The sequence below is a fragment of the Coturnix japonica genome, chromosome 2 (genome assembly GCF_054131305.1).
Source record: "Coturnix japonica strain WE chromosome 2, WE-NBRP24, whole genome shotgun sequence".
In the NCBI taxonomy this organism is placed as follows: Eukaryota; Metazoa; Chordata; class Aves; order Galliformes; family Phasianidae; genus Coturnix; species Coturnix japonica.
In genome coordinates this window covers 45,298,058-45,320,969 of record NC_140664.1, presented here as the reverse complement: position 1 = coordinate 45,320,969, position 22,912 = coordinate 45,298,058, and the positions used below count along the sequence as shown (strand labels likewise).

General features: G+C 39.1%; 1 protein-coding gene across 3 annotated transcripts in view; it reads right to left on the bottom strand.

Moving 5' to 3' along the window:
* ARHGAP28 (Rho GTPase activating protein 28) overlaps positions 1-17,505 on the bottom strand; it is a 73,520-nt gene extending 56,015 nt beyond the window's left edge. For 2 of the 3 annotated variants that reach the window (XM_015855287.3, XM_085537504.1), the window contains exon 1: positions 17,277-17,505. In XM_015855287.3, the coding sequence (XP_015710773.1) occupies positions 17,277-17,407 (131 nt within the window). In that variant the 5' untranslated portion in view covers positions 17,408-17,505. Of the gene's footprint in view, positions 1-4,772; positions 4,865-17,276 lie in introns of those variants that run through there. The other variant, XM_085537502.1, reaches the window with a different exon arrangement.
* Between the last annotated feature and the right edge of the window lie 5,407 nt (positions 17,506-22,912).

Genomic DNA, 22,912 nt, shown 5'->3' with positions numbered 1-22,912 from the left:
TTCTCACTACATAAACTCAGAAATTTAGGGATATAAGAACAACATAACAACAAAAAGTCAGTGTCTTTCTCATATTCAATTACATGGCAATTTTAAAGCTGTTATCTCTGGTCCTGCTAGGCATACAGCTAGTTCTCTGATCCAGAGAGAATTATTTCCAGCCTTATAGGCTATGGACATATGTGGGGATATCTAAGCCTTTAATTTCATCAATGACTGAAGACTGTGCTTTGTCTTTCCCAGGCCCTAGGCCAATTTTATAACTGGAGAGAAGAGGTGAATATTTCCTTCATTTGTATTTTTATTTCTGGCAGGCTGCGTAGAAAATCTAGCAGCTGTTTGAAGATGGCCAGAGATACGTAATACTGGTAACATTTTGTTGCGAGGGATGTGGAGAGTGAGCAGAGATGACTAACACATGCACACATACATGTACAGATGCACAGATGGATGGGAAGCATGGGAGAGATCATGCTGTGGAAAATGATGTTTCTAAAGCACTAAGTATTGATTTCTAAAGCGCTACATAATGATCTGCTCCTATGGAAACTGAAGAAACCTAACCTTAAAACAGAAGACTTGAGCAGGCTTGCCATGTCAGCAATAATTGTCTCTGCTTGCCTCGTCATCCCTGTCTAATTATAGTTTTCAAGCAAGTTACACATCTGAGTCTACAGTTTGAGAATTTGCTTAGTAATAGTAACAAAGCTATTCTTCACAACGATTCAGTGTTACTAGAAAAAAATGGAGGCTGAAATCACTTAATGCTTGCCATGGTGACAACTGGGTTGGAGTTATGGAACTGAAGTATTTCATGCAGGGTATTCTGTTAGGCATATCACAGGGCGTACTTCTCTAAGGGTTTTCTTTGATTTGATTTAACAGCCAATTGCCCCTATGGAATATATGCTGACAATGCCTGAGGATTTATTACAGTCTCCTTTCTCCTCTGCAGCAGAATTTGTCATTTTTCACAGACTGAGTGAAAATATAAAATATTGTCCTCACTGGGGCCTATCCTGGAGTTTCTTCAGTGGGAAACCCGAGGCCTAACCCTCCCTGGAGGTGACTAGTAAGCTTAGTAAAGCAACAAAGTGAGGGATAGGATGGAAGGAAAACAGAAGTGAGAAGCTAGGTCTCAAAGCTGAAAAATGATTTTTAAGAAAGCAGAAAAACTAAGCAAGGGGTGATTCCTGGAGTCCTTGGCACTCTGTCGATGATCCTGTGAAGCACTTAACCTTATGCATGCTCTGGTGTGTGCCACAGGGAATCGCCTGAGCACTACATACCCTACAGGATCAACCTCCAAAAGAGGACGAGGCATAAAGCAGATGGCATTTTGTAAGCTTCACTGTGTTAATATGCTGCTTAGTTTGCTTTTTTATCTCTTTACCTTATTTTCACCTTCCTTGTTTTCCTCTTTTTAAACAATGATCCATAAATGCATTAAGAGGGCAGAGCAATGTACCAGCCATTCTCCATGTTCCCTTTTCATGAGCATGGAGTGAAAGCAGACATTGGGAAAAAGGATGTTTGTAACATAGGTCTGGTTTCATCAACAGTGCTTGGACAAGGACCTTCAGGAACATAGAACAGCTGATGAATTCTAGCTCTCCTCTCCTCTCCTCTCCTCTCCTCTCCTCTCCTCTCCTCTCCTCTCCTCTCCTCTCCTCTCCTCTCCTCTCCTCTCCTCTCCTCTCCTCTCCTCTCCTCTCCTCTCCTCTCCTCTCCTCTCCTCTCCCCCTTTTACTTTACAAGCTCCTGGTGTTCAACTTTTCCCTTTCAAGCACAATGACAACTATCTGCAGAGCTTCCTCAGACCTGCAATTTGGGCAGTGTCCAGCTTTTGTGTGAATGTTTTTAAAACTGAGTGCTGCCCAACTGTGTGCAGACTTTACTAGAGCTGGAGCCACTCTTTCACAAGGAGCCAACATGTGATGTGCTCTACTTCTGCACTGCCAACACTGTTGAGTACCAAGACACAGCTGTCCAGACTCAAGACTCAGCCCTGGAGACTGATCACAGCCAATTGGCCAGCTGCCAGTCAGGTTTGGGGTGTTTCTTCTGCACAGGATTGCAGATATCACTTCTGCTGGAGCTGTGCACATGTGGGCTGAATACTGACATTCCTGAGGAAACTTCAGTGATCATTTTAGCATTCAGGCAACTGGAAAAGGAGCTGGAAGAGGCTGTAGGACCTTTGCTTTCATGGCTGTATTAATCTTCTTCCTGCCTTGGAGAGAAATCCTAAATGAACTTAGCACGTGTTCTCAAACAGCCTTCTTTCTCCAAGTAGTTTGTACTGTGGAATCAGCAATAATGTCACTGAAAAGCTAACATAAATCAAACATATTTTGAAGATGGTATAACAGACTCGTTTGAATGAGGTTGCCTGATGTTGTGTTATTACTTAAGTTAACAGTGACTACTGTAGCCTAGAACTTCTGAGACATGTGGATTAACATTTTTTTCCTATCTCGAAAGGTTGTGGTAGAGACATAAAGAAAGCATTAATGCACCACTTTTTCCATACACATGTATCATGAAATAATGACATTGTTACTGCTGGAAAAGTAGTGTTTCATTTGAGTCACTTTAGCTATCAGATGTAAGTTTAGACCATCGCAAATGTGACGTTATTCAAAATTATTCTTACATGAGAGAGGTAAAAGGTTAGTTAAAATATTTTATATTTGCTCCATGTTAAGTGCAGGTCCCTGGACAGTTATAAAATCTCACATAGTTAAGTATCGGTTTATTAAATCATTGCAATTTGCTTGTATTTCTGAGTCCTAGATGAAGTAGCTAGGAGGTATCTCGGCACCAGATACCATCTGTTGCATTGCAGGGAGTTTGGCAACATGTATTTTATCAAGGAACAAGTTAAAGCTAAACCATTTTCTATTCATGATTTGCTTATTCCTCTAAAGTTTCCTCTAGAAAACACTAACATAAATGTAGTTCTCACAGCTCCAGGAGGTTTACAAGTCTGTGGGCAGCTATTTTGCTTGGTTTTTGCTATACTTTATGTCTGTCGTAGGCAGAGCTACACCTCTTAGGACAGCCAGGGTAAGTTTTCTGATCTCACTGTAACATTTTGATGCAGTGATCGGGACTGGGAAATGGATCAGAGGGACCCTGAGTCACTCCCAAGGTCATATCCCATGGTCAAGCTTACATGTCACTTGGATCTGTCCTGCATGAACAACATGACTGATTCCCCCAGGTGTCCATCCATTACAAAGGGACAGTTCTACCTAATGTGCTAAAGAATATGAATTAAGAATATATGAAACAGACTCAGCAAACTCTACAGGAAATAGGACGGATGCCACTAAGAATAAACTCATCGTAAAGTTTATATCCAATGAAAACTAAACAACAGCAACTAAAAGCAGTCACAAATTGCTTGTTATTTTTCTTGCTATTAGGGTTAAGGAGAGCTCATCCATCAAAAGTTGTTCAAAGTGTTCCTTCCTAGTCAGGTTTTCTACAGTATAGAAAGTATAAGTAAGTGTGCAAGTCAGGAATTTCCTCCAAAGATATTATCTGATTGATTTCTTGATGCAAAATAAACTGATTTCATTTTTGTTATACAAACATTGTAGCACAAGGTTGGAGCTAACCAAGAAGCTGTTTCTTCCCATAATTTCAAGTAAAACAAGACTTTCCTATTTACATACTAAATGAAATGATACCAAGAACTCAATCACAGTGTAAGAAACTGCTCAATCTTAGGCACTGAAAGAATTACATTAAAAACGTGTACACACTTAACTGTTTCAAATAAATAAATAAATAAATAAATAAACAAACAAATAAATTCCATCAAATCTAGCATATTGAAAGTGTATATTCTTATGCTTTCTTTGTTGAAATGCCTAGTGACATCAATGTGTTTTCATTACATGTTTAGTCTTCTGAGTAACGGCTCTGATTTCAGCAATCAGTCTCTTCCATATAACCCAGTAATAAAACTTGTCAACAGCTTTGTTTCCAACAACTGTATAATCAAATCAGTAATTTAAATAAAGGACCACATCAAATCATCATGTTGAGTTTTCGTTTAAAATGATCTTCAACTAAAGAAATTTGCATGATTCTCCATCCATTTTCAACACGTTCCTTTATCCTTCACTTCACTGCTTGGAAATGGAAAATTGTAATCACCAAGATCTCTTCCTATGATGTCAAACATGGCTCTATTTCAGAGATTTACTAATCAAATTTTTGTTGATAACTGAAATGAAAAACATAAAACTTATCCTCACAGCAAAAGCATAAAAATGAATGCATGATTGGCAAAAAAGTAGATTTTAGATGTTTTCAGTCTGACTCATGGATTTTCTATTTTATTAACTAGTTGTCACTGTATCCTTCATTTAAAAGTTTTTTTTCAGTTCTTTTAGATTCTTCTAATGATTAGAGGATTCCTTGGTTAAGTTGCTGTGTTAATTTACCTTTTCATAAAATACACATTCCAAAACTATGAATAGAAGGATAGAAATCTCCACCAATCTCAACTTAGCCCCATAAAAATCATTTTTCTGTCCATTTAAATAGATGGCTGTGGTCAGAATCAATTCAATGAATCATCCCCAGGAGATAAGATGTCAACTACAAAAGCCAAAATACCTTCCTAGTTCTAAAAATCTACAGAATTTACTGCTAAACCACAGAAGAGAAAGTTGACGGAAATCAACAGTGATAGAAAAAACAGAGAGAATATCACAGGTAGAGGTAGAGGGAGAATCCCGCAGCTTGATACTTACATAATTTTTATAATTTTAGTCACTTCTTTCCAGCTTCTGGAATAGCTGTGTATGAGGCAGAGACACCAACAAAACATCCTCTGTTACCTGTCTGCATGTCTATTTGAAGCCTGCTAAAGAGCGAACTTCTGAACAGTTACGTAATGACAAAATAACATGACAGAAAAACACATACGTGATTTTGCATCAGCTCTTTTGCTTACTGAAGAACAATTCCCACGAAGATGGCAATGCAGAATATTTGCTCCTGTTAGCTTTGCCTAGTTTGAGCTTTTATAGGTGCTTGGAGATCCACATCATTGTATTTGATTTCATCTAATCAAGCATACAAGTGAACAGGAATGCAGGCACATAGCACAGTAAAAAACACAGAAGGAAGTTTTTTCAAACAAAATCCCTGCATTAGGCAGCAGTTCCAGTGATGCAATCAGAAGAGGAAGGAAAGTCTGTGTTGCTTCATTGTTTTGTTTGGATTTTGGGGTCCACTATTAACTTGTGACAGTATTTCCATTTGTAAGTATGTTGCTCTGAGGGCAATCCAAAAAAGTGTCTATTATGAATCTAAAAGAGAAAAATCCCATTGAACTTGCTCACTTTTTCCATCATGAATGCCCATTACAGAATTGTCCCACTCTATTATCTTTCCCGTGTAGTTCAGTAGGTTTTGGCTGAAGTTTCTTGTTTTTTATCAGAATGTCCAACATATGCAAAAAGCGGATTCAATAGAAATGCAGTTTCAGAGAACTTCAATAACTGATTTATCCCTGTGATGAATTTAGGAGTTTTTAAATAGGAAAATAGAATGAATAGCATCAATGACCACAAGAAAGACTGCAAAGTATGTCAGGGAGATAGAGTTGACTGCAGAGTACTAACATATATAACTTTAGAGACAATCCCAAAACCTACTGCAGCCAAGAGGAGTTTTGGATCTAGCCTCAGATATAGTGAGATGTCAGCTACATTATTAATAAGCCACAGATTCAACTCTCTGTAACCTCCACACTTCAACTGTTAAATCGAACGTTCTCTCTGCAGGCATGGCTTATCTGATTGGCTGAGCACACCGTGTAGTTCTAAACAGGATTTTCCAATTGCTACATACAGAGGACTGTATCATCTCTCTTGCTTTGGGTAGCCATTTTAAATGTTTAAATGCTGGAAAGGCCGATGGTGGCAGACATATTTGCTTAAGCAAACAGGACTTTTCCCAAACATGAAATGCACAGCAGTAGTTTTGCAAAGTGAGAAAATTCTTTTCCTCACCTGTGAAATTGATGTTGAATATCAAGAAGTTTCCTCCCCTTTGTTATGGATATGTCACTTCTCAAAGCATATGCAATCATTTGCTGTGCATTGTTTATCCTTAAGGTGTATTCTTTGCCTTCAGATTTCATTCAGAGGATGCTAAATTTACTTTGCTATAACCTTATTATGGGGCATTACTCATTGTATAGACTGTCAACAGTGATGGAAAAGTGATATAAAGTTTAGTTTTAGCTAAATATAGATCACAGAAGAGCACACATACACACACAAAAACAAAACAAAACAAAAACCCAAAAAACAACAAAGCCTGAGCTTATAATCTTCAGTTATACCAGTTGCTTAAGTACGTTGACGTCAGATAATGTTGTAAGACACTGTGAAGATGGCCAAAGCCATAAATATCAGTTTTCTGTAAAGATATCAAAAGTCTTTCCACTATCTCTTATCCTCCTGACTGTTTCTGGTACCTGATGCAAGCTGTGTTCATTAATTTCCATGATGAATCCGATAATAAATGAATCTTCAGAGAATGCCTATCTAATGTTAACTGGTGTTGCTACATCAGCTGAAGTTGTGGGATGTGTCTCTCTGAAGGCTTTATGGTAGTTCCATAGATGTGCACATATCACCTTAGTGTTTATCTTATTTCTATTAAAACAGCTGCACACCCTGAGGTCCCCTTTTGGTTGGATAAAATATAGAATCTATCACAGTGTTAGAGACTCATCACCAATACTCTCAAAGGAGGTAACTTAATCTGGCTGTCCACTCCACTGTTATAATTAGGAATGCACTTTGTCAGCCTTTGAGGCTTTAACTACAGCTGGCTGGGTTTGAGGCAGTCTCAGAAACCAATCTGTTCTTACTAATACCATTGCCTTCATAGAGTTACAGACATACTTTCAGCAGATATACCCAGCTAACTGCTGAATGATGTTTTTCCACCCACTTATGTGGTAGTCAGTGTCTGTTTTAGTATAGCTGCAGCCCTGGATTAATGTCTTGAAATGAATCAGAAACCAAAGGCTGAATTGACAGCTCACACATAAAGGTTACGGACCTTATTTACAGTGTTTGAATATGTCTAAATCAGACTGCAAACATCACCACACTCCTGATCCAGCAGATGAGATTTAATCAGAAAAGAGATTCTAATGGATAGTCAGATTCTGACTGGCCTATCTATTGTTTAAGAAATAAAAGATATTTCAAGCCTTGTTCCCTAGGAAAATCAGATCACCACATCCACACAGACTGGCTAAATTAGTGGGAAAAAATATAACCCAATAAAAATTATAAATCTTTTTAAAATTTATTGATCAGGACTAGTTCTTGACTCCTGCTGTATCCTTGACTCTTCTGCAGGAGTATGCACAGATTAAGAAGATGAATTTTTGATACCTTTGCAGGACTGTCATTAAGTTTTGCTAAGTGGATATCACTTTTTTTTCCCTTGTGTTTTGCTGTGGAAGGACTCTGATTTGCACAAATGAATGAGATATTCTGTTATGGTTTGAGTAAGTCAGATAAAGTTTCCCCTCTAGTCTGCAAAATATTTGAGAAAAATGCAGCAGTGTTTTTCACCTATCTACTTTAAGTGTTTAGCCCTGAAAATAGCCAGCCTAACCTATTAATCAGCAGACTGGGCTGTTCAGAAAAACATACCCTATTTTTCTTATCAGCCCAGGAGCATTAGTCTAAACACTTTGAATTCCAGCCTCCAGTGCTGTGCCAGGAGCTGGAGAAGGGGTCAGAAGCTGTCCAGCTGTGGAAGTGCAGTGCTACACGCCTCCATTGGCTTGGGCACAAAGCTGTGCTAATGCAGATAGTCCCTGGATGGAGACAAAAAAAGCTGGGTTTGCTTGCTGCCACCTCATAAAAAGATGTCCCAGATTCCTATGTTGTAATCATTACGTGGTAATTCACTAAGTCTATGGATTTATTGCCTTGCTGATAAATCTTACAGTGTTAGACAACTTTTTGAATTCACTCTTCAGGTTTCCTTTTTACTTGTAATACAGACTTTCAGTGTCAGAATACAGGCATCACATCTGGGCCTCATGTACTCAGAGAACATACATTTAAGTGTCTTGTATCTGAGAGCAACTAGAAAGAACTGTGAATTCAATAAAAAATAATATGTCTCCTTGCTTCAGTAAGCCTCTGTTCAAGTAGAAGTTTAAACCTGAAAAGCAAAATTTACTGCATCTTCTAGAATTCTTGATATCACTAACACTTCCAATTAAAGCCATTCTCATTATAATAATATCATGCCCCATGTTTGAATCTGCAAAAAGAAAATGGACCTTGAAGGATAATCTATGACAGCATAGACCCCATATGTGACTCATTGCTGCATGGCATATAACTATAATTAACTGCAGATTTACTAGTGCTCAGTATAGACTGAGGCAAACTGGTTTGGTTTGCACGGTCTTACTGAATTTTTGAGAGTGGCAGAGATAATTTCAGTCCTGGCTTAGCTAAACCTTAAAAACAAAACCAAAAAATATCCTAACTAAAAAAAGCTAGAAGAGCTGGAGTAAATTAAGGTTGCAATGCATCTTGACCACAAGAAACAGCTGCAGAGTCAATGTCCCTCCCAAAAAATCTGCGGTGTACTTCCTAAATACAGAACTTGAAGTTTTTGGATGCTGAAGAAGGCTTTTCAGAAAGAGACTTAGTAGTTTCATTTGTTTGTTTATTTTTAATTTCCATTCTGTCAGAGGCAACAGATGGCTTGAAGAAATACAACTGAAGAAGATTCAAGTTAGTTTTTGTCTTGTGGTCAACATAGTTCTAATGCTTGCTGTATATTTTGCGAATTGCCAGTGACGCATGGGTAGCCTAAATTTTCATGCTCTTTGTATAGACTTGTGAATACTGTACACATGTAATTTAGTATATCACTTAAGGAAACCTCATGTATTCACTAATGTTATCAGTAAAATCACATTGTTTAACTGCTTTTTCTACTTGAAAGTGAGGAGGGAAAAAACAACAAGCAAGAAAGGTAGGAGAAAAGGATTGCTGCGATCATCAGGGATGGCAGGGAAATGAGTAGAAGTTGCCTTACACAAGGTGGGTGTGATTGTTCCAGCAGGAGACTAAAGACTGCCACATATTTAAAGGAAGTACTCTCTCCTGAGCTTGGCCAGTTGTCCTTGCTTCTTTCTGCCTACTCTTGCTCCAAAAGCTAAAACTTTACACGTGAAATCCTGCTGCTGTCTGAGTACAAAGGCTTCTCTTGTCTCTGTTCACCAAGATAAACTTGCTGTTTTCCTTTCACTTCCTTGCACATGCATGATCTGGGCACCATCTGGCCTAGAAATGGCCAAGGACAGCCAAGACTGCAAAACATCTTCAGAGAACTCCCTAAGCTCCCTCGCTTCATGTTTCACCTGTAGTTACAGCATAGATCTTACATTTACCTCCACTACATCCAGACTAATGTTTAGAACTGAAGTTTCCAATACATTTCAGTAACGGAGAGAAGTATTAAAAAAAAAAAAAAACAACATAAAAAAAAAGACAGACCTGGATGCCATTCTTTTTAGAATTCCTTTAAAAGGACTTCATCTTTTCTTTAGCAAAAAATGCTACCAAATAGTCAGCTTGAGCTGACAGAAGTGGCATAATCAGATCAGTTGCTGGCTGAAAGCAAAATTATAGACAACATATATGAGTTCTGCTGGCTTGATCCCCTCTGCAGTGAATTCAAAGATTTCCATTGGCTGTAACTCTCCTTAATAGACATTAACTAAGTCATTGGATATAAACATAGCTTTTATCCCAAGTTAAGTTTAACTGTAGAATTTAATTTTGATCTTTTATTAGAGGAGACTAAAAAATCCAGATGATTTCAAGTAAGGGTGTATGCTACAACTATCCAGGATCTTGTTCTCATACACAGTTAACATTAGAAAGGATCTGACATTCTCACTCTTAAAATCTCTCTCAACCAGTAGATATGATCATGACTGGGATAGAAAATAAGCCTAGATAATATTTTGTTCTGAGCTTTTATTAGCCAGAGGAAGAAAATCTGATGGGGAGGAGGCTCTTCATTACCTTCACTAGTTTGCACAGCCCAAACCAGTTTCAGGTAACTGCAGATTCACTAATTTGCAGCATTTAGTAAGCAACATAGTACTCAGTCAAATTCGGCAGAAATTTGTTATTCCTTCTCCAAATCTGTCTATTAGGATGCTAGTATTTTTCCAATTAGCTGCAATAATATATGAGGACTTACAGCTTCTCCCATCTGTGGTGACAAACTGTGAGAGTGACCTGCTGACTGATGTCCTGAGGCTGGGCCCACAGATGTTGGAAACACAGCTCCCCAGCTTGCCTCTTGCTCTACTTGTCTTTCATCTGGTAAATGATGTCAACACAGTTGGACTTCAGCATCCAATATAATTTTTCAGTATGCATTCCCTTCTGTTTCATTGCACTTGTAGGGCTATTTTACCCTCCACAGAAAGATTTATCATCATTACTTTGCTCATAATATGCTCTGAGTAACTTCTGCTGTAAGAAGAGTTATAAATGGCTTGTCTAGTGTTCAGGTGAAAATACAGTAATGACAAGGAGAGACTCCTTTGTAATGCCTTCCTCTATTTAAACCTCCAGCATATGTCCATCCTACACTGGATGATTTCACACATCTGAAAATCCCACAGGCTCACAGTAGCTGAGCATTACATATAGCATCCTAAATCAGAAAACAGCCGCCTTCGAACAAACAAGCTGATAATGGGCTCTCTGCTCCAGTGTTTGTTCCGCTCTCTTTCCTCAGAGACTAGAGGCTCTGTCGGTGTCTGGAAAGTTAACAGATACAGGCAAGGGAGGAAGAAATGAATTACAGAGCTGAGGGTTCCTTCACAGAGCATCAGTCTTTCCCTACGTTAATTACAAGGGATGCCAACTCAAGCACTTATGCTGACCTCAGCTAAAGCAGTCAGTCCTTCAGGGTAATGGGGACTTTTTTCAACCTGTTTTAAATCATCTTAGCTTCAAAATCACCACCTAAAATGTCATTTGGAAACCCTTTGCCTCTGGTGGTACTTCAAGGTCAACTGTAAATGGTCCCACAAGACAGCATGCTTTGGTAGAGGTTTCTTTTCTTACACCTTTTCTATGCACACAAGAGGAGAATCAGATACTTCTCCATCTTTCCCTTTCTCCCCTCTTCCTTCTGCTCCTTTTTTCTCTTTTTGTCTCTCTCTTCAGAGTCTCTAGTAATCACAGGAGGATGTGGAGGACCACAATGGGAACTGTTGCCACAGGGAGAGAAAGAAGGAGGCCAGCAAAGGGGCCAACAACCTAAAGAGGATGCCTGGCTTCAGTCAGTGCCTTGAGACATGACCCTGACCACTCTTCTCCTGGTTCTTTCAGCTCTGCCCTCCCCCCCCCTTCCAAACAGTGTTATCTGAAGCCTGAACAGAGCACAGCCCTCCCTGACAGCAGATGCACTGCCTGCCAGCTGGAGCAAAGCAGTGCAGCATGGCTGCTAGTACTGTGGTTAGCCAAATCCAGGATGTTAACTTGATCACTTGCTGTGGATAGTCAGCACTATTTCAGGATGTGTTTCTAAATTTGTACAGTGCTAACCAGATGCTTTTCAGATTCTGTCTTACCTAGGACTTTTACTAATAATCCATAACTGTGTTTTGCAGTTTTCTGCGTATTAACACAATTATTTTGATCTCCTGTGCAAAAGAACTACTTTACAGCTCTTGATTCCTGGCTGTTTGCTGTGCCAGTGCTGTCAGTGTGCCAGATGCAATCTGAAGATGTCTGAGGAGGGCACGTGGGGCTCTCAGGTCTTATGCTTTTTGCAGGCAGCTCTAGCCCTGAAGAAATCAGAGATAAGTGACTTAGAAATGAATGGGGCAGCTGGCTAAATGCTCGACCAAACAAAATGATCAAAGGGACAGGACCAGATGTTTCCCATCAGCTCTGCATATGGAGGTACCAGGGAGAGCAGCAGGAGCACCAAACTAAAAAGTAACCAGAGAAGCCAACTCTAGTTTCAACCATAACATGAGGAACGGGCTATAAATACTACATTCCTCAGTGAGGCTCCCAGAGGACATTCTGTAGGTATTACAAAAAACCTACAGGAAAAGTGTGTCTACTATTGTCTGACTTATTTATACGCATCCTCCCACTAAAAGTTTCATTAAGAATTATCATTCCTGACATCTATAAAAAGTATAGTATTAAAACCATATTTTAGGAAGCTGCTGAAAATTACACAAAGTCTTCATTTTTCCACAAAACATACTTCTTGCTCAGTCTGTGCCAGTACAATATTTTCCTAGACTACTGTTACGTAGTTTTCTTTTACCACTTTTAGTACATTTTAAATTTTAATGTTGTAGGTTTTGAGTCCAAGTTGCTGCAAGAGGCCCAAGCCACTTCAATATTGACTGTAGAAAAGGAGCCAGCTTTTTATTTTTGTCTTCTGGGGAAGTTTATGGTAGAGTGAGATAAACATCCAAAATAGTTAAGGTTGTTTATCCTGCATCACTTAGAAGACATTCTTGACATCACTTGTATACAGCTGAGCAGGGGAGCTGCTCAATCAGTCTGACATAAATTAAACCCAGATCTCCCAGCCTCAGGGCATACAGACCTTACTACAGTGTGATAAATTCTACTCCTGTTGGGATGAAACATGAACTGCTCTTTCAGTTCCTATTGTCACAAGCCAAATTTTTGTGCATAAGTGCTTCTCTTCTAGTTTTATTCCTTTCAGAAATAGTCATTATTTCAGGGCACTATACCTCACCCTGACATCTCTATAGCATCTTAAGGCTAGCATGAGGGGATGAACACTGCAGAAGGATCTGGTGCTGTGCTTGTCCAGCATAATGATTTTGCTGTTGACCTGAAGTCTGGAAGTCCTAGTCTTGAAGAGCAGGAACCCTTGAAGCTGTCAGCAAGTAATTCAAGGTGATACAGAAACTTCAGAAATGTTTCTTGTTCTTATTTGAGTCTCCAGTTTATTGATGCCTGCTAGAAAGCCACCCCATACAGCAGGAGGAAGATATGCTGAACATGAAGGGATTGGACAGGCACTTCCCAGAAACAACTGCTAGTGCCAGACTTTCCCTTGACTAAGAGACGAGCTAAGCAGAGCTCCAGGCTGCATTGCTCAGTGGTGCTGAAATCTACTTTGTCCTCTATCTGTGTAGCATGTGCAAAGACTTGACAGTACATATGTACCCTCTTTGAATGATTATTTGTTATAAATTTGTTTATTTCACACATAAACAGCTTGATGTATCCTTTAAAACTGATCCAAACCTGTTCTGCAGGAACAAAGCTTGTGAGCAGTGTGCATTTTCTTTCCTCTGATTCTGATCTCAAGCATATCCAAGCTGAAGACACTTATTGCAATAGAAATATTTGTGATTTGCAGTGCAGTGCAGGATGAATTCTTTGCTGGTAGATATACTAGTAACAAATAGGCTGAATAACTCACTAACTCTTATATTTGAGACAAGAAAAGCTTGAGCATGATTCACTCAGGAATGCTTTGTACTACCCTAATTGCATAATTACTTTAGAGGGCTCACTGGCCATTTGGCATAGAGGTCATTCCTGTTTCCTCTGAGCACAGAAATAACTCCCAGCTTCTTACTTCTAGCAAGAGAGACAAAAAAGATGTGACAAAGACATATGGCTATGGCACCACTTCTCTAAATAATTCAGGCACAATATTTGTGCACAGCTACTAAGTCCTTCATGCTTTGAAGTGAGGTTGGAAAAATGGCCAGTGCTAAATATAAAGAAACACATAAGAAACACTTGCACCTTTTCACTGGGACAGTGTCTGTATTGAAAAGGGTAGTGCGATATTCTGAAGTGTTTGGTTCCTGTATTTGTAGCATCTGAGTTCTAACAATGGAGATTAAAAACAAGTGAGGAGGATGCCACGAGCACAGAAGCCTTCTCTACTGCACTCATTTGCTGTAGAATCAGACTAACTGCTAATTAAACAAAGATTGCTCAATATCTAGTTTGCAAAAGCAATAAACCAAAAAGAAAATGTTAAGAATAATGTGAACATTGTAGACAATGGCAATCATGTAAAGCAGTTGACAAAAAAAAGTGAAGGGACCAAAATGTTCCATGTCAAAAGTGGAGAGATGCATTTGCAATTTGCATAAACAAAATGAAAGATTTTGATGGAGAATTCTCATGGACATCTGATAATGCCAACAGTGCTGTTTTCAGAGCTTGTCCCATATGTGGAAATGTTGAAGTCTGTGGGTAGAAAATAAAGGACTACAGAAATGAATTATATAGATAGCTGAGGAGGAGATATGTAAACATAGCTATCCTTGGTCCCCCAGAACTCTCTCATTCTGGAGAATGCATGGAATTGGTGGTGTCTCTTCTTAACCCTTTTATTAATATTACAAAACAGTAAATTTGAAAGCTAGACGTCTCCCTTTGTAGATCCGTAACGGTATCACCACGTTGTCAATTTTTTATCCTTCTCTCTTATTTGTTACACCTATTAAGTTATTATCCATCTTCCTTTGCATACTGTGTATCTTCCACTCAAAGTAACTCAAGCACATCTTCTCCTGTCCTCAGTACTGCCTACCATCACTATCACCTAATATATAACTGGACAGATATGCTCCCCTTCTGCTGGGTTCATGAGTAAAAATACTTGTGGTTGCTGTATTTTGTGCTGATGCTAATGATGTACAGGTATGTTTTGACATGCACACAGAATGTCTGTCTAATTGGCCCTCCAAGAATTGCTGACAAATATGAAGCCCAGTGGTCTGAAGTGTTGTTACTTTATTAGCATAAATTTTTGTGTCCATGGGCTTGTCAGATACATACTTGAGTTGGCATGAATATTTAAGTCACTGATTTATTTTGACATTCATGATAGGTACCTAAACATTCCCTTTATTTATTTATTTATTTATTTGTTTGTTTATTTATTTATTTAATCAGGGCTTCTTTAAATAGTAGGAAGCAGAACAGTTTAATGCCGACAGAGGCTGCATTAGCTTCCCCTTCTGTGAGAAACCTCTGCTTAGAGAGTTCCCAAACTGAAAGTGTTTTTAGGAGAAAACATTGCTGGAAGAGTCTCACATCAAAGCCTGGGCCTGCTAAGTGGAGTTGTTCTTCTGATACGAGTGGAGCATTACTCCAAAGATAGAGAAACGTTGTGGGGAGATGAAAAATCATGATTCCTAAACTGAGAAAGAACTGATGGGCAGTTTATCAAATAAAAGGCTAAAATCCAAGGCTGATTTTGTTCTCACAGATCTGTATCTGAAGTACAGATTTCATTAGAGCTACATCCAATAAAACCAACAGGCTTTGGGTTCTAACTGTTTTTGTTATCAAACAAAAAAATAGACAACACCTCTGTTTGCTACATGCTTTTTCTGCTAGAGTTGAGGAACTGCATGCTGTAGTTCAAGTGGCTGCCCTGGGGATCAAGGAATAGAGACTACAGAAAAGCTTCTTGCATTAGGATGGCAGCAGGGGAAACCATACAGAAAATGCAGTCCAAGAAAGACTTCTTTGAAGATGAAGTAGGGATTAAATGAGAGCCCATTTTACCATTTGCTAAAATACTCAGTGCATTTGCCTTCATGGACTCTGCATTCCAGAGGACTGCATGCTGGGTTAATAAAACCCCCCTCTTGAACAGCCTTTGGAAACTCAGATGGTCACCGACTGCCCATATGGCAGAATTTGGCTATTGCTGTTAGACAGCTGCAGAAAGCCAAAGACAAGAAAGTGGGGACAACACCAAAATCTTATGAACATGCACATATACACAGAGAGAGAGACACAGCTTTGCCTTGCAGCAGGAGGTTCCAAAATATGTTTCTCATCAAAATGCCAGGATCCTTTTCTCTCTCTTTTTTTTTTTTTTTTTTCTTTCTTTCAGGAAGAAGAATTTTCTCTTCTGCTTTTCTTAGGTGATATGTATGTGATTTAAATTCTCATACATTCTGGGCTTAAGTTTCAAGGGCATTCTGAAACAATGAACACACCTACCAGAAACACTGCAAGACACCACATTTCCATTGCTTGCAGACTTAAAGGGAGACTCAGTTAAGCATTCTTCCTTGGGGAAGAAATGACATGTTCCCCACTAACTCAATGCCAAACCACTGCTCTGATTTGAGTAACAAATGCCATTCTGTCTGCTTTTAAAAGCCCAGGCTCTGTTTCTTTTCTTAACATCAAATTGTGTGTTTTGGTACTGCTCTCAAACAACAGTTTAACAGAACAAAGGAGTTATCTTTATGAGACAGCCAGGGAAATACACAAAGAACAGGAAGATGCAGCTAACCTAAATAATGACAATGAAAATAAAATAACCATCAGGCTATAAATAAACAGTATGAAGTAAATATCATTATTTTTATTAACAGGAGACACAAACTTAAGTCCTGGAGACAGTTACTTTTTTTTTTTTTTTCTCTCAGATTTCGGTTCTGGTTTCTTTCAGTCTCGTCAGAGAATAAAGTTTTCTACTTTGTTCAGCTTTTTATAGTATGAACTTCCACACCACTTACTACTGGAGCAAACTGCACAGAAAAACCACTTATGTTTAGGAGAAAGGTCAGACTTGGGGCAATAACATTGCCCAAACTGCTACTTTAACTGCGCAAATGTCTGCACTCGTACAGAGCAGGGAAGCATACACACACAATAAACTTAATTAAGACAATACTTAGTTTCCTTCAACACAAAGGAATTTTCTTATTTAGACTAGGTCTCTAACGATGAAGTCTCCCATTGTGTGTATGGGGGTGTGCAAAGCAGCAACCGCAGCCCCACATAAAGGCGAGAGCTGGAGCTGGTGAGTGAATATGAAAGGAATCAAATAATCACCTAAGCCAAACCAGGATCAATTTCACTGCAGCCTCCTGAGTTTCCTAAAGGACCTGAGTAGATGCCTGGCCCACGTGCCAGTCTTGTTGGGATTCCCAGGCAGGAAACTGGCTCAATCTGTCACTTCCATCGTTTAAATCAAGCACTTGAATTTTCCACTTCCAGCCATGACCAGCAGTGCTGGGCTGAATCACTTCTCTGGCTGGAGGCAAGCAACATGTAACAGCAAAGTGCCAACCAAGTGGCCAAACAGTGCTCTTGGGCTGCCTCAGTGCACAACCAACAGAACCCACCCGGGCACCACATCAGGCCAATGCACCACTCCCGACCCTCGGCCTTTACCTGCTGCCAGGAGAGCGGCTAGAGGGGATGTCCTGCACGAAGCTCTGCTCCATACCCGGGATCCTGGCGGGGCTGTGGGGGTGGTAGGCTGTCAGGACCACACTGCCCGAGTCCTTCATCTCCATGGTCATAGGTACATGTCGGTGACAAAGGCGGCCAGCGAGGGCTTCTATCAGAAAAGCAGCGTGTGCCCTGACCCCACTACCGCCTCTCACTGCTGTTTGCTGTCAGGAGAGCGGAGTAGCCTGGCCCAGCAAGTCTCCCTGTCAGGAAAGCTGAATTAGCATATATTCAAAAACACCGCCCACAAAACAACCCACAGGGAAGTTACTGAGTCCCTAGGAAACCAGAAACCTGAGATAATCCTAACACTGCGAGACTGGAGTGTTGGAGGGGGGGGGGAACTTCTTGCTTTGTTCCTTTTTGTTTCAGAACCCGTTTCTTAATATGCCTCGTGCTCCCAAAATAGGCACGGAGAAAGGAAGTTATTTGAGTGGCGAGTGCTACTCAACCCTAAAACATGGTTTGCCAGCACAGGGACTGACAGTACAACCACATACATGAGAGGCTCGTGAGCACTCTTTTTAAATAATCACAAAGAGTAACCTTGATTTCCTATATGGCAGATCATTCCTGCAGCAGGGGACTGCATTTGCTTTCTGAACAACAATGGAGCTCTCATTTTTGCCTGAATACCACAGTGTGCACAATTAGAAGGGCATCGGGAAATGAGAGAATCTTTTTTAATAGCCTGGGTTCATCTGGAGCAAGTCCATAAATAAATACACTCCAAGACTCTAGTTGTTTTTTTTTTTTTCTTTTTTTTTTTTTTTTTTCAGGTTTACTTGTGATCTTTGAAATGACAATTAAATGTTTCTGTATGAAAGGAAATAAGCAAACCAAAATATCAGGGGGCAGGAATTAACACCCAGAAAGAACAGTGTAGCTAAAATGAGGAAACTTACCCAGCCCTTTATTTTCCCATTTTGCTTCTTTAGTGTTTTTTGTTTGTTTGTTTGTTTGTTTAATAAAAGACTGTTCCTGAAAAGTACTATCCTGCTTACAAAGCCATAGGAAGGATGCTCCTAATTTTACTTTTAAACTCCATATACTGCTTTACAGCCAAAGGTCTTGGGGCAACTTTTGAGGATGTGGGTGAGGCAACAGCCCCACAGCTGCTAATGGCATCCCCAGCACACATACAGTGCAAAACACCAGCTGGGGTCTTCTTTCACACTCCCACTTGTGAAAGGGTGTGCTGCTGAAGAGCTACCCAGATTTCACTTGCAGTCTCTCCAGATGTAAGGTAAGGTAGTCAGATTTTGAAAGGCATAAAAGTGATTAATCTCACCTCCACCTTCCTCTTGAGCTTCTTATCCTATCTGGAGGAGCATGACCGTTTCGGTAAAATACGTTGCCACAACTCATGTAGGCAGTGCCCAAGTTAATTTTCAATTAGCCAGCATAGGACATTGATAGCAGTACACTTGGCAGCATTTCTCGCCAGACTCACCCAGGAAGCATAAATATTTGAACATTCTGAGACTCTAGGCTTGCTCTTGCTGCACTGTTAATGTGTCCTGGATTAAATATTATAAAGTCAGATTGCACAGCATAAAATCAAGGCTGCTTCTGTGGCAGCACAGAGGCCATCTCAGAGCCTTAGGATGGCCATATAATTAGACTGAAGGATAAGGATCTGAACTAACTTTCGAAGTGCTGCCTACTACCAATGGCATCATGATCACCACTGAGGACTGCAGTGAATGCACAAACCAGAGAAGACCTCATGGTGCTCAATAGCCGGACGGAGAAGGTCTGACAAAATTAGGACATGTGTCTTCATGGGTTTGAACTCTGTCTGGATGCTGTCTTGCTGCTAAATTATTAGTGAGGCTGCTGTCAATGTCATTTTTTCCCTCTGCAGTGAATATGTGTTTCCTTTCTGGATAAGGAGGTGAGAATCCCACTTCTCAGAAAGGAGAGTAAATGTCTGAATCGTAGAAACATACAATTATTTAGATTAGAAAAGACCACTAAGATCACTTGTCCCAACCTTCAGCCTATTACCACTATGCCCACTAATTGTGTCCCCTAGTGCCACATGCATGTGGCTCTTGAACACCTCCAGGGGCTGTGACTACACCACCTCCCTGTGTAGCTATTCCAATGCCTCACCACTGTTTCAGAGAAGAAAATTTTCTTAATTTTCAGCTTAAAAAAAAATACAGAATGCTTAAAACATGTGTATCATTCACATACGTTGTCTGCATACAACCTCAAGAGTCATTCTCCGAATTCGCACCAAGAAACTAAACATCGAAAGAAAAACACTATCAGGAATAAGGTAAGCATCTTTTAGAAGATCAGGACAAAGTACAGGCTACAACTCAAGGGAACTCTCTTTTTTTCTCCTTTTTCTATTGTAACAATAGGCTTTCTTCAGTACCACCATCAGACAACAAAATGGTGTCTGGACAATTTAAGCTATGGGTATAAAACCCACAATAAACATATTAGGTATTTTTCATACTGTCTTAACTACTTCTCTTCCCAAGGTTCAAAATAAATAAATCAACGTGTCTTAGAGAGTACAGTTACCCTCTCAGTAGTAAAGTACATATAAAAAATGAGGCCTGCATTTGTTAAATGGGATTTTGTCTCTAAGAAAAATAGACATGGAAGATTTCAGTTTGATATTTATAAAGTGATGGTGCACAAACTAGATGTTTGTATGTGAATGTCAGGCTGTCTGGCATAACTACAAATAGGTACTTTTAAAATTAATCAGCCAAAATACATATATCAAACTGAGAGCTAAAAATATTTATATGCATAATGGCTCTTGGGGTTAGATGTCTGCATATTACTGAAAACTGAAAATGATACTAAATTAGGTAGAGACAGACACTGAACAAAACTTTAACCAGTCTAGTAATATAGCCATATAAAATGTGCACAAGGCTAGGTGGGCAAGATTCCTCCTTCAGTATTGTCTGTGTAATTTTGGTAGTTAATATTTATATATTCTAGTTTATATTATTGTCTTTTAGAGAAGCAATTAGGAAAATATTTTAGTCCAAAATGCTTGTGTTTCTACAGGATAACATTCTGTAATTGATCTTGGTGTACTCAGGACTATAGTACATCTACTTGTATTTTCGGGTGACTAGTAGCTCCATAGGGCTTCCAAATGCATTGGAAAAGCCAGTTTTCTGAGAAATTATACTTGTAGGATTTATTTATCTGTCTATCTATTTATTTATTTATTTATTTTAAATCTATAAAGGGAAGCTAGAAGAAGAGAAGCTGTAGGGAGTCTGCAGCCAGGGAACTTGTAAGTTGTCCACTTAGGTTTGGTAGGGCCATGCTGGTCTACACAATATAGTCAAGAACCTTGTGCTTTCATTTCTTACACCATGCTCATGCCAAGAAGCTTTGAACTTTCACAGATTTGGCACAAGAGTTGTTTACACGTAGGTCAGTAGGCCCAGACTTTGAGAACTAGGAAGGAAAGTCTTTATTAACTCATTGTTTCAGAAGCATAATCAGTGGCTATATTGATTGAGTGGCTATATTGATCACAGACATGGATTACTGACTGCTACATTCAAGAGTATAAATCTACAGTCACTAGTAACGCTTGCTGATATGAAAAAGATGTATTATTGTTAATAATACTAATATGTGGTTGCATAATATTAACTGGTAAGAATTGTGTCATTAACATGACAGGAAACTTGACATGGCAAATCCGATGGCTATTGCGTAGAAAGGAACCAATTCAATTTCACGTAAATTTAAAACAACCTTTTTTTTTTGGACATGTCCAAAGGAGAATCTCTGTGTCACTGGAAAGAATGGGTTTTATCAACTGGGAGTTCTTGTACTGAGATGGCAAGAGCATACACCATAACAGCATAAGAGCAGAACCACAGAGTGGTAGAAAGTGCAAAATTCCCCTTGGAACTACTAATCATAGAAAACTTTCCTGATATTGAATTTCACTGCTAGCTTCCAGCTTAAATTAGCCAAGACAAAGTTGGACAGAATCTGAGAAACTTTGAAGTTAATTTTGGACCAGTTTAATGTGAACTTGGGTTAGATTAAGTTTTAAAAGGAAGCTGTGTTAAGCACAGCATTTTTCCCTGATTAAATCAGAGGAAATAGGATGGAGCAGTACACAGAAAAATGTAATCCTAGCACTGTATCTAGATTTCCTCATCCCTCTTGTTTAAGCAGTAGCATGCAGTAAATTTTGTAACTGTGTTAAAGAAAGCAAAAAAAGAAACACTATTTCTCCACACTTTGGAATCATTTCTTACTTGCCTTCCATTTCTTTTTTGGATGTAAAGATGTGTGGGCAGTGGTGAGTACAGAGGCTCATCGCATCAAAGAGTTGGTGCATGTAAAAAGCACCTGGGCTGTCTGAAAACAAGAAGTGCCACAAAGGCACAAGAAAACTGAGGACATTGGCTTGAGTCTTCTTCTACTCAGTACCAAACCCTGTATTGAAAAAGTCTCTTAGAAGAGGCTGGCTACTGTGACAGGAAGATTTTCACTGCGAATTGAGGTCTGTTTGCTTAAAACAAATGTTTTTATTGAATCATGAAAAACAGTTCTTGGTAGTCTATTGCCCAATTTAGTCTCCATGCTTTCCATTCCCACTGTGCTGGAAGGATTACAGTCTCTTATCCACTCTAAAGGTGAGGTGTTCATATGAGGTGTCAATGTGGTTGGCAACTGGAATGAGAGTAAATGTGTGGGATTCATCAGGAGCACTGTAACAGAGACACTGCTTTTAGAGTATTTAAAAATTTGAAAGCCAAAAAGTTAACAAACTTATAGGAAAATCCGTGTTGATCTTTCTTTGACTTTTCAAAATGGGATTAAAAATAACATTGAAACACATGTACTTGTCACTTACAGATTTGTTAAGTAGCAAGGCTATTTATGCAGAGATATTAGAAACCAAGCATCGTGTCAATTGTTGGTGTAACAAAGGTTTTAAAGTAGAGCATGAAAGTAAACATCCACATTTGTTAAATATGACTTCATGTATTTTAGTCCCAGGCTCCACTTAACTACACCCTATACTTTGCTGAACTTTAAAATGGTCATTTTTTAAATTTAGTCATTCACTGCAGATTCTTTTATCTTAAAAGACACAAAAGCATGGGGAAAAAAAAAAAAAAAAAAGTCAGATAGCTTTGTGTATCTGCTCTCTTTGTAATGATCCTTACTTATGTTTTGTGAGTTCAAAAAATGTTCCTCCTTTGTACAGATTAGACTCCCCATATGTCGTTCCTCTGTTAGTTACATACAGAAAAAGAAACTTCCTTATTCTGTCTGACACGATAGGACTTTCTGGAGGTTTGCTATAAGAAAAATATCATATCCTTTTATTTGTCCATTAGATTCATTCTCCTTCAGCTGGGACAGCTGATAGCCACAGCTGAATTCTATGTTTTTTTTTTTTTTTGTGTTTTTTTTTTTTTTTGTTCAGAGGCAGTGAGTTAAAATTAATTGAAGGAGTATCCACAGCTGAATGCTGTGATCTGTTTTTATGCTCTGAAGCAGTAAGTTAAAATTACATGAAGGAGTGGTGATGTGGTCATGTTAAGAAAAGTGGCAGT